This window comes from Cnephaeus nilssonii, assembly GCF_951640355.1.
Source record: "Cnephaeus nilssonii genome assembly, chromosome: 10".
NCBI classification, from domain to species: Eukaryota; Metazoa; Chordata; class Mammalia; order Chiroptera; family Vespertilionidae; genus Cnephaeus; species Cnephaeus nilssonii.
In genome coordinates this window covers 51,002,396-51,015,469 of record NC_137081.1, presented here as the reverse complement: position 1 = coordinate 51,015,469, position 13,074 = coordinate 51,002,396, and the positions used below count along the sequence as shown (strand labels likewise).

At 39.4% G+C, this 13,074-nt stretch overlaps 1 protein-coding gene across 1 annotated transcript in view; it reads right to left on the bottom strand.

The window, feature by feature from the left end:
* Positions 1-4,955: 4,955 nt before the first annotated feature.
* Positions 4,956-13,074, bottom strand: part of SLC38A11 (solute carrier family 38 member 11) — a gene marked incomplete at its 3' end in the record, with an annotated part of 48,983 nt that continues 40,864 nt past the window's right edge. The window contains exon 12 of the mRNA XM_079782972.1: positions 4,956-5,249. Coding sequence (XP_079639098.1) covers positions 4,956-5,249 — 294 coding nt within the window. The remainder of the gene's footprint in view (positions 5,250-13,074) is intronic.

The window sequence follows — 13,074 nt, the reverse complement described above, 5'->3', positions numbered from 1 at the left end:
GGCAATGTGTGTTTTCACAAGCCCTCCAGGTGATTTGGGCACGTGAAAGTTTGAGAACCTGCTGCTTTAGCGGATGACTGTACTCTTGTCTTTCTCTCCTAGTCCAGGGATTCTCTAGCTCATGGTGTCTCTCATCCACTCAGTTTGCTCTGTTATCCAGGCAAATCCTTTATATACTTGTTAGAGTAATTATAAATTCTTAAAGGAGCCTGTTTGGTGTAGTTAATTATTACCCCACCACAGTCAGTGAAGCATATATGGTCACTGGCTGGTCCATGCTTGAGCCAATCTTGGCATATTGGCCAATACCAGGTCCTGTCAGGGGCCCACGCTACTAAAAAGGAGACTAGCACTGCAGCAGACAAACCAGAAGGAAGCTTGCTCTGACCAATAAATTAATCTTTACCTGAGTAGCTGTGTGCAGCAGAGGAGTAATCAGAATTTTCTTAGTTGGGTAAACTGGACTTCAGAGTCTTTTAAGAAAGACAAAAAGCAACAATTATTGCTTGACACCATTGGAAACAGTCAGAGGCAAGGCAGTCTACCTGTTCTGATATTTTAAAATGGTTCAAGTTAGGATTGAGATGAAAGATCCCATTATCAGTGACATGGACGGGGACCCAATTTATGTTATACAGATGCAATTCCATCTATAGCCTTAAAGGAAATGTATTGTGTGTTTGCATTAGTGTGTAAAGATACCATTTCCTTGCCTCTTTAAAAACTAAGCATTTTATAAGTTCAAATGTAGTGACAACTTCAAAAATTGGTTTAAAAATCTCAAGTTACTTTGTTAAGAACAAGAATCAGCAGAGAGGGCTTGAGTTTAATTGAAATCTCACTGAGGCAGAAAATAGAGTGGGGGTTTCTTAAAGTTCTGAATGGTGGCAAAATAATGAAACAGACAGATATTCTTACAAAATAGATAGGAGTTTTAAGATTTATTCTATCATACCTTAAAAGTATGATAACTGCATCCAAGGTAGTCTTGTTCTACAGTTGACTCAGAAAAAAAACAAAACAACAACAACAACAAAAACAGAACAAATATTTATTAGGCCTTAATGTAGCACTCAGTTCCTATCAAAAACTTTCGACTTACTAGAAGAGTCAAGGTTAATGTATCTGAAGGCATAACGAAAGTACCAGATAATAGGCAGTTAAGTGCTAAATTACGTTATCCTTGACGTGCTTCTCTTTGTACATTCTTGGAAATCTCATCTCTCATGATCTTATCTAATAACTATGTAGGTCAGTGTTTCTCGGTCTTGAGTAATGTAGAGATAGGCTGCTAAAAAATTTTTTTCTTACATTCCCTCAGTATGGAATGAAAGAATTTTTATTATTTTACCAAAACATGTAGCAATCTAAAAATAGCCACAAACTACTTAACCTTATGATTCTTGAGCAACTGTAAAATCTACAAATTAAATACAGGAAATCTTCACAGCCAATAGAATTTAAATTGTTTAATTGAAGCAAAATCACCATTCTCAGCCTGAGCATGGATCTGCCTGCTAAGGTGCAGCTTGCTTTGCTTTCAATGGGCCTTTCTTACTATGCGAGACACACGATGACTCAGCTCTCACCACTTCTTTATTCAAATGACTGTGAAACTCTCCTTTATGTACTTCCTGTGGAATTTTTTTTTTTGGCCTGTGAATTGTACAAACACACCATGTATGTATGTATTAACTCTGCTTGTGATGCTGTCTCAGTATTTGGCAATAATTAATATAATACTATGAATTGTCAACTTGATTGAAATATAAACAAAAAGGTGAGAAATAAAATCTTGGGCGATACTTGATATAAGGTAGCCACCCAGATGGTCCCAAATTATGTTTTAAAAGATTCTCATAGAATGGTGCCAGGTGGGTACTGGAAATATTGAGGGAACACTCAGTGGTTCTCAACCTTTCTAATGCCGCGACCCTTTAATACAGTTCCTCATGTTGTGGTGACCCCCAACCATAAAATTATTTTCGTTGCTACTTCATAATTGTAATTTTGCTACTGTTATGAATCGTAATGTAAATATCTGTGTTTTCCGATGGTCTTAGGCTCTACAGCAGCAGTTCTCAACCTGTGTCGCGACCCATAGGTTGAGAACCGTAGCAGTGTCGCTGTTGTAGAGTATATGCGTGTACACCTGGAACTAATACAAAATAATATTAAATGTAAATTATAATTGAAAAAAAAATAAAAGATAGTCATAGATATAAAGACATGAAAACCTCATTTCCTGCCTTGGACAGTGTGGCTCAGTTGGTTGGAGCATCGTCCTGTGCACCAAAGGGTCGTCGGTTGGATTCCCTGTCACAGCACATACCCAAGTTGTGGGTTTGATCCCCAGTCAGGGCACATATTGGAGGCAATGGATCGATGTTTCTTTCTCTCTCTCTCGCCCTTCCTCTCTCTCTAATATCAATAAATGCATATCCTCAGGTGAGGATTTAAATTAAAAAAAGAGACAGATGTAAGAAATCCTAATTAAAACTGAGGTCAGCTGTGGTGGACATAGCTGTGCCTCCCAGAGCCCCTACAAGGAAACATGTGGTGCCCCAGCTACCAGCAGACAGCCTCCAGCTTTCAGTTGCTTTAGGGTTTGGTTGGCTGCAAAAAGCTGCCTAGCCCAAGGGCACATCCTTCCCCTGGAGCCCACCTTCAAGGACTGATGCAGGCGGTGGTGCTAAAACCCGGACATTTCTTCTGAACAGGGACAACTCTGATGGGCCAGGTATGCTCCAGACTCCCTATGGACTTGGCTGAGGCTCTGTTGGTCTGCACTGCAGTTCCACTTTGCCCTCCCAATCCTGCTTTCCTCCTCGCTCCCATTAGCTGTGATCCCTAATAAATACCCTGCATGCCAAACCCCATCTCAGTGTCTGCTTCTGGAGAATCCAGGCAACCAAAGCTCCCATGAATGCCTCTGAGGAACTCCCCCACCCACCCCACCCCGCCTCCGGAAGGAGAATTCCTTTTCTGTAGCGCTGATTGTTCTTGCAAGCTTCTTGTCTGAAAGTTCAGCTTCCAGTTGTATATTCCTGCCAGCACTTCGAATTCAACCCAGGCCCAAAACTGATGCAAAATGTGATCTATTGGGCTCCTACCTCAGAACAACTTGTGGGGTTTTTCCCTCCTGTTACATAATTTATTTAATGGCACTACCATCGTATTCTCACAAGATCAAAAGTTGGGAGGTATATTGATTGATTCCTCACATACCTTGCTCCATAAATCCAGTCTATTATTCATACTCTTAACACAGCAAGGACCTTACTCATTTCTCCAGGGATTCATTTCCTTCTAAACAAGGGATGCTGCTGAAATTATAATGAGAGCTTCATTTTGCTTTCCGAGTATTTACTCTCTAACAGTTTCCCTTCTCTTCCCTTGGATTCCATAGACTTTAAAAGACAAAATTTGTGGGCTTTTTTGTTTGTTTGTTTGTTTGTTTTTCATAAAGGACACACATACAAAATTTATACCAACAATCATCCACTTATTTGAAAGAAGAATATGTTGTCTCACATCTACACTAATAAAAGAGGTAGATGCAAATTGACCATACCTTCGTGACGCCCACCAGCCAATCAGGAGTGAGTATGCAAATTAACCCAACAAAGATGGCGGGTTAATTTGCATACACAGATGCCGAGTGGCCGGGGTTGGGATGCTTGCATCATCACCATGGCAATGACGCAGGTGTTCTGCACCGCCCCAGCCGCTCTGAGCCTCTGGGCAGCATGGAAAGGTGGAAAGGTGGCTCCAACTGGAGCGAAGGCTGTGCCGGCAGCCAGGGGAAGGAAGGCCCATTCTTGCACAAATCTTCATGCATCGGGCCTCTAGTCTATATATATAAAAAGCCAGTGTCTGTGACAATCAGGATGACCAAATGACCAGTCACCATGAGGTGGCATTGACTACCTCTCGGTCCCTCGCCCCCCAGCCTGCAAGCGGGTGGGGCGGGACTGGGGACTGCTGAGCAGGCTGAACAGCTGACCTCTTGGTCCCGGCCCCCCAGCCTGCTGGACTGGGGACTGCTGAGCAGGCTGAACAGCTGACCTCTTGGTCCCGGCCCATGGCCTGCAGGCTCCAATGGATCAGCGATGGTGAACGGGGTAATTGGGGTGCGTGGTGGGAGGACCAAGCTGGCTGTCAGGCCGTTGGGATCACCAGCTCATTCTTGGCTGCTCGGGGGCTCAGGCCTGCAAGAAAGCAGGTGCTGGCAACTTCACCTCCATGCGTGAGCACCAGGCTGGCCACTGATGGAACGCACTGCCTGCTCGGGGCCGCTCAGGGCGGGTAGGTCGCAGGTGCGCCCCGCAGCTTCCATCAGTGCCTCAAGCCCCAGCAGCAGCAGCAGCGGTGGCAGCAGTGGCGGTGACAGCAGTGGCGCCCGCATGAGTGGCCCCAAGCGGGCAGTGCACTCCATCAGCGGTCAGCCTGGCACAGGCGCATGGAGATGAAGTCGCCAGTGCCTGCTTTCCCACAGGCCAGAGGCCCCGAGCACCCAGGGATGAGCTGGAGATATAATGGCCTGACAGTCCAGCGGCAGAGGCGGCATTCAGCCTGGGGACTGGCAAATGAGCAGAAGATGGAGGCTAGGCCTAGGGACCCTACCCGCACAATTTTGTGCACTGGGCCTCTAGTATTAAATACAATAATAATGCTTTGAGAGGATGACAGCAAATGTCAAAGGCTTCACTTTCCTTCTGAAATTAAGATTAGTGCAGCAGTCAGTAAAACAAAACATTTATTTTGTCCCAGTTTAAGATAAAATGGGTTTGATTTTTCTTTTTATATTTCATATTGAGCTAAAGAATAAGGAAAGCCAGGTCTTAATAAATGCCAAGGTAATAATTTTATAATACAGACACTAAAACATGTGTGAATGCTATTATGTGGTTAAGAAGTCTATGAAGATGTACATATTTTATAAAGCAGTCAACTCATTGAAAGATACTGATATTTAAATGTGAAAGTTGAGTTGTCAGTTGAAAAGGAGAAACTGAGATGTTTGTGAGAGAGAAATTGTCAGGAAAGCAGTAGAACATTTCCTGGCCGTGCGTGCAGTCCTGCGGATTCGTCACAGCCATGATGAACCCAACAACCATCACCGTAGCACCAATGGGGAGCATGACACAGGACATAATCTTATCGGCATGTGTCCTCGGTTCTTCAGACAGTTTCAGATAACAAGCTGATGGGATGATAAAGATTAGGGGAGCTGCACAAAGCACACCCTGCGTATTGAAAATGAGAAAGGAGATAATGTTATCGGATGGAACATTCCTTGGACAGTTTTTAAAAACATTTACAAAATGCATTTGTCATTGTACATGGCAAAAGTTAGATAGGTTTGGTTAACTCAAACAAAGGAAAGAAAAAAATTCCCAAATAAATTTAGAAATAGGGTTTTTCTTTTCTAGTGGCATATTTACAAATGAGAGTGAAATAAGAGTAAATATATATATATATATATATATATATAGTAGATTAAAATATAATTCAGTAAAATAAAATTATATTGAATAAGATAAAATAAAATTATTAAGACTAGAAAGATAATCAGAAAATAAAAATGATGGTAAAACTGACTTCTGGAAAACTCTTGAAATTTTCCATATTTTCATTATATCATAATACCTTCTACAAATTATTGTATATCTACTATGCCATTTAAATCTAAGAGATCTATTTGTCATTGTGTTTGAGAGGGAACTATTGCGATGCATGTAGGGCATAGCATCTTTCCTTTTTACTTGAGTTTGTATAAAAGTAGGAGCCTATTTGAGAAAGAATAACTATAACCCTAAGGGCACTCAACATGAAATCATATTACTAAATCATCTTTCAAGTAAAATGAAACACATTAATTACACTAGAAAACTGACAGTAGAACCTAAATTGTTACAGAAAACCGGAGAAGAACCAAGCAATACTTAGAGAGATGGAGTTACATTTATTACACGAGGTCCAGAGGAAAATGTCTCTCAAATTCTGGGCCCCAACATGAAGGAATTTTCCCTATTTATATGTTTTTACCGTCTTTGTCTCCCAAACATGGGGTGTTTCCGGCCCCCTTTGCAAGTTCTTAAAGAGCCCCTATGTGCTGGGGCCTTGAGACCTCAACCAAAGGCTTGGCCTGGTGCCAGCACTGATAATTTCATCCGGGGAAGGTTTAATGGCCTCTCTGAAGTGGGAGTAGTCTTATTTTCCTTATTATTTAAGCAAACAAGCATTTACAGAAGCCAAATAGCAGGGTTAAAATTTCAAACAGCAGTTTTTATATAAGATGGATGCTTCAAAATGACTGTGACTCATTCGCCTTCCCCAACACTAGCTTATGGATAAGTTTAACCTGAGGGGAAATGTCAGATTGAAAATTATGAGTAGTGTTTGTCTAGCATACAAATACCAAGAGTTTTTTACTTCAAAGGAAAAGAAACTTTCCCCTGGAGGAGGCCAAATTTACACTAGAGACAGATTAATAGATAGCAGGCAGACAGCTCTGGTTGAGGGGAGGGGTATTGGGATGGTGGAAGGATTAAGCAAAAAAGAAAATAAGTGAGAGAACTCATGGACATTGAGATGGGGGAGGGGAGAAGGAGGGGAAGGGAGGTGCAAGAATGCATAGAGGGGATAAATGGTGATGGGGAAAAAAATAAAAATATAATGTTGCCCAGCTGTGGCGGCTCACTGGTTGAGCATCAACTTATGAACCAGGAGGTTACTAGTTCCATTCCTGGTTAAGGCACATGCCCAGATTGCAGGCTTGATCCCCAGTAGTGGGCATGCAGGAGGCTAAGCAATGATTCTTTCTCAACATTGATGTTTCTATCTCTCTCTCCTTCTCCCTTCCTCTCTGAAATCAATAAAATATATTTAAAAAATAAAATAAAAATATAATGTTAAAATTTAAGTCATTTAATAGATTTACTAATTCTATTAAATGTTAATTACTATATATTAAACAAAATATGAAACATATTAATGAAATATAATTATATAACAAACAATATTCTCTTAAGCCATAAAACACAAGTTGTTTTTTTATAACTTATATTCAATAGCAAATGTGACATTGGTTTAGAATTAAAATCAAGCTTTCCATAAAATTTACGTTTTGCTATATTTGAAAAAGTTATGAAATTTGTAAATATACAGGAACATAGAAAGGTGAATATAATGAAACCTTATACACATATAACCTATAATCTAAAATATTTTTGACGACACAGTATTTGGATAATTTTAAGTTTGAATTTTTTTCTAAAAAATTTTGAGCCCTAGCCAGCCTGTGGACTGAAGGGTCCCATATTCAATTCAGGTCAAGGGCACATGCCGGGATTGCAGGCTCAATCCCCAGTAGCAGGCGTGCAGGAGGCAGCCAATCAATGGTTCTCTGTCATCATTGATGTTTCTAATTCTCTCTCCCTCTCCCTTCTTTTCTTAAATCAATAAAAATATATTTTAAAAAAGATTTGAAAGCTTTTTGACACAGCTGTAGTTATTTGGTAAAATCACAGAAAACTGATTTTGAAGGTGGATGATGTAAAACATTTTATACCCTAAAAATGTTTTTAAAGAAAATATTTTCTTCATATCACCATTAACTAAAATTACTGGGTTTTATAATAAGTACCATCCTCATACCAGAAATATTACAACTATGATTCCCAAAGTATATTTAATTTTTTTATTTTTTACAAAAACAGCAAATGTACAGAGGAATGGAAATTAAAGAAGATATGTTATAAAATCAGACTAGCCAGGCAGCATCTAAAAATCTGGGGATGAATAGGACTGACCACATTTCATGGAAAGTATTTCTACAGTCAGAGATATAAGAATGAGAAACTACTAAGAGGTACCAAATTGTATTCTAATTTAAAATATATGGACAATATAATTTTGCCATTCCAATGAATACCTACGAAGGTACATACTATACACGTGGTTAGTTTTCATATGGTTAGAATTGAATGAATGATGGATTCCTTGAGCTCTATAGTGACACTTGAAACTGACATTGTTTTTTAAATTATGGGAAATCCTAGATGACTCAGTGTCTGTGTTGATAATAACTATTTTTCAATATCTTGGAAATAATTTTAATTGTCAAAAAGACAATTAAAGCACACACACACACATATGTACGTATGTATATGGAGAAAGTCTTTTCTCTCTATAGGAACAAGCTATAATTCGTCTGGAATTGGGACTGTGAAAGTGCCATCAGGGTGAACACTGCCATCAGCTTCTGCTAAGAAGCTGTCGTCAGTTAGCATTCTGGGACTGTTCCAAACCTAACTTGCTGGGCAGTGCAAAGCATGGGTGTTCTGTTTATATTGTAACTAGAGGCCCGGAGCACGAAATTTGTGCACAGGAGGGGGGTTGTGTCCCTTAGCCCAGCCTGCACCCTCTCCAATCTGGGACCCCTCAAGAGATGTCCGACTGACCATTTAAGTTCAATCCCCCTGGGCTGCTGGCTCCCAACCACTCACCTGCCTGCCTGCCTGACTGCCCCTAACCGCTTCTGCCTGCCAGCTTGATTGATGCCTAACTGCTCCCCTGCTGGCCCAATTGCCCCTAACTGCCCTCCCCTGCCAGCCTGGTCACCCCTAACTGCCCTCCCCTGCTGGCCTGGTTGCCCCCAACTGCCCTCCCCTGCAGGCCTGGTCCCCCCCAACTACCCTCCCCTGCAGGCCTGGTTGCCCCCAACTGCCATCCCTTGCCAGCTTGGTCGCCCCCAACTTCCCTCCCCTGCTGGCCTGGTCCCCTCCAACTGCCCTCCCCTGCAGGCCTGGTCCCTCCCAACTGCCCTCCCCTGCTGGCTTGATCACCCACAACTGCCCTCCCCTGCTGGCCATCTTGTGGCGGCCATCTTTGACCACATAGGGGCAGCCATCTTGTGTGTTGGAGTGACCGTAAATTTGCATATTACCTCTTTATTATATAGGATTCTTAAGCATTGAAAAAGTAGCAGTTAGACTATATAGCTTATGTTTGCACTGGAAGAAGGCCAGTTGGGTATCTTGCCTCGGTAGCCATTACTTTATTAACATATGAAAGCCCAGTCTCGCTACAGGTTGTTGTGAGGACCCAAGATCAAATGTAAAATGATCGAGCAGTCCATCTGCTGTACTCCTCATAAAGAAGGGCAGTTTATTTAATCTATTTAATATGGCCATGATTCAGAATACACCACTGGGTTTGGAATAATTTTTTGAAATTGCTTTATAGGACATAAAAATACCATAACTGTTTCTTAAAGAGACAATAAAATATAGCCTTATTTATAAAGCCAGGACAGCATTTCATTTGATAATAACACTGTTGATGCCAGGGCATTTTGCAGTCTGCTATAGGGAGATAACAGAAGGTATTAAAGATTTTTACTGGCAATACAGATGGGAAAAGTATCTGAATTCTCCTACCTGAATAGGAACCTCTCAAATGATGACATGAAGCTGAAAACTAAATAAAAGAATGCTTTTAAATTTCGACTTTGGACTCATGAAATGTATTCCTATATCTTAAGAACAAACTCTGTCTTGGGAGGGCTTTGGTAGCTTGGACCATGGCCTGCTCACCCTCATGACTGGCTCTCTACACCTGGGCTCTCACTGGACAACTGGCTTACTTTTTCCCTCCCACTGTAAGCTGCACACAATGCTTGTTGGGCTGGTTACTCTGGCCACAGGCACCAGCTGCTTCATCTTTTCTCTTTGTGCTGCTGCAAGTGGGAACCCCTAGGGCCCAATTAACACAGGTGCCTCTTTTCTCCAATGGCAGCATCAGTGTGAGATGCTACCAAGAATGGGACTTACATTTATTTTACTTGCTTCTAAAATGAATCTGTTAAAATCAAGGATGAGTTTGCTTTGGAAAAACTTGTCATTGTTGTCTATTGCCATGAAAACTATGAAATTAAAGGGAAGCTAAGTTCTAAATGAGGTTTTGCTTTTATTAAACAAGAAATATAACCCTGAATAATTTATCCTATTTTTTTATTATACTAAGTAACAGCATTTGGATAATTGTACAAATTGAAGGTCTGATTCTATTATACATCTCATCTGTGAAGATCATTATTCTACTTAGTGATGATTCAGAAGCCACAATAGAAAATAATTCCTAAAGTATTACAATTATTAACTAAGATAAAACCTATTAGTTAAAAATTATTAGTTTAGATGCAAAGCTTTTAGTCCCATTTTATTTCATCTCATGGTATTCATTTTAAACCATTATTAAAATTTATCCTATATATTATGGATTACTCTTACTTGTAAACTCAATGCATAGATTTTTAACTTAAAAAATGAATAGAGAAATGAACATATTTATTTTACATAATTTAGAGCCCATACTTTGGAAACCTCAGACTAGCATAATGATTAAAAATGTGGGCTTTAGGGTCTGAAAACCTGTGTTCAAATGTTGTAAACACAGTGACCTATTTAATCACTTTGTGCCTTGGTTTCTTCATCTGTAAAATTAATGCAGATGAAGGAAAATAGTGCATGCAAAATGCATGACACAGAGTAAGTACGCAATACACATTAGCTCACAGTGTTGTTCTGAAGTGGAACACAGCATGCTTTCATTACTTTTAGTGCTGTATGGTCCAGCCTGCATTAGTTATTGACAGAAATGATGCCTGATGTGACTCTATTAAACATGACAAATGTCCACACAAAAGGAAGTTGAGTGGAGACCTAAATATGTTATTGTGTGTAACAAAAGACTTTTCATTGGAAAACATATGCTTAGGTGGTCTGAAAGAAAAGGAGATCTTATATTTTATTAACATACAAAGTGCTTTAAAACTAGTATAATGGTGTTGGGTTATTGGATAATAACAGAAAATTTAGTACTCTTCTTTAATTTTTTTCTTTAAAATATCTATATAACCAAGTTTTTAAAAATCTAAGAACCTACAAGCATGTTTTAAATTAAAAAAAATAATAAATAGTCCTCTACAGCCAGCTCAGGATCTTGACTTTATAACGGATATTCACCAAATATTTTTCTCTGATTACAATACCAGAATTCTGTCTTAACCACAAAAAATTTTCAACATAAGTACAATAGAGAATATTTAATGGGTTGAATGCTTACTATTTGTTATGTAAGTGTCAGGGAGATTAGCAATTAATAGAAAGTAATGGTCGAATTTACAAAAATAAATCATTCCTGAAGAATAAGTAATATGTGTGTGGCTTGGTGAACTTAAAGGCTATAAAAAATTGTTAGGCTATCAAGATGTGGTGAGTGGTCAGGCAGTTGATAAACATATTTTCTCTCATATCAAAATCCTATAATATTTTTAAAAAAGTGAACTCAAATGAGACAGGTCATGAAATAGGAAATAACAGAGCTGGTAATTATTATGTTGATCATCTCCTCAGCCTAGTTGAAGGATTACTATTACTGTCAACATCAACAATTTTTCAAAAATTTTATTTATTCATTAATTTTAGAAAGAGAGAAACATCAATTTATTGTTCTACTTATGTACACATTCACTGGTTGATTCTTGTATGTGCCCTGACCAGGGATTGAACCCACAATGCCAGTATATCAGAGAAGGATGTTCTAAACAACTGAGCTACCTGGCTAGGGCACCAAAAATATTTTGTAACACTCAATTTCCTGGTGCTACACTAAACAATGTCCCTTATGTCCAAGAGCACTTGTAGAAATAGTTCTTAAACTGTGGTCCCCAAGGAGCAATTACCCATGTAGTAATTTGAGCACTGTGATCTTAGCACTGTACCGTATATGTGGAGGATGGAGAAGGCAGCTAAATTCATTCTTGTCTTCAAAGAGCTTATAATTTGATATGGAAGGACAGCTTATGGATGTCTAAACAGTACATGATACAAGGTAATATATAAATTAGTACATTAAGGTAGCAGTTATCCATCTACATAAATCAAGGTTGGAAAATAAAATGATTTGGGGTGTAAATGGTGCTGGGAAATTTGGTCAGATATATGCCAAAAAAATGAAACTAGATCACCAACTTACACCATACACAAAAACAAACTCAAAATGGCTAAAGGACTTGAATGTAAGATGGGAAACCATAAAAATCCTACAAGACTCCATAGGCAGCAAAATAGCAGACATATGTCGTAGTAATATCTTTACCAACACAGTTCCTAGGACAATGGAGACTAAGGAGAAAATAAACAAACGGGACTACATCAAAATAAAAGCTTCTGCACAGCAAAAGAAACCATCAACAAAACAACAAGAAAGCCCACTGCATGGGAGAACATATTTGCCAATGCTATTTCAGATAAGGGTTTAATCTCCAAAATTTACAGAGAACTCATACAATTTAACAAAAGGAAGACAATCGATCCAATAAAAAAATGGGCAAAGGACCTAAGTAGACACTTTTCGAAAGAGGATATAAGGTCAAGAGACATATGAAAACATGCTCAAAGTCACTAATCATATGAGAGATGCAAATCAAAACTACGAGATACCATCTCACACCTGTCAGAATGGCTATCATCAACAAACCAACAAACAACAAGTGCTGGAGAGGATGTGGAGAACAAGGAACCCTTGTGCACTGCTGATGGGAATGCAGACTGCTGCAGCCACTGTGGAGAACAGTATGGAGTTTCCTCAAAAAGTTAAAAATGGAACTCCCATTTGACCCAGTAATCCCACTTCTAGGACTATATTCCAAGAAATCAGAAACACCAATCAGAAAGGATATATGCACCCTTATGTTCATAGCAGCACAATTTATAATAGCTAAGATTTGGAAACAACCTAAGTATCCATCAGCAGACGAGTGGATTAAAAAACTATGGTACATCTACACAATGGAATACTATGCTGCTATAAAAAGAAGGCACTTTTACCATTTGCAGCAGCATGGATGGAACTGGAGAGCATTATGCTAAGAGAAATAAGCCAATTGGAGAAAAATAAATATCACATGATCTCACTCATATGTGGGATATAATGATCAACATAATTTGATGGACAAAAATAGATCCATAGACAAATGGCAGGGGAGGTGGGGAGTTAGAGAGC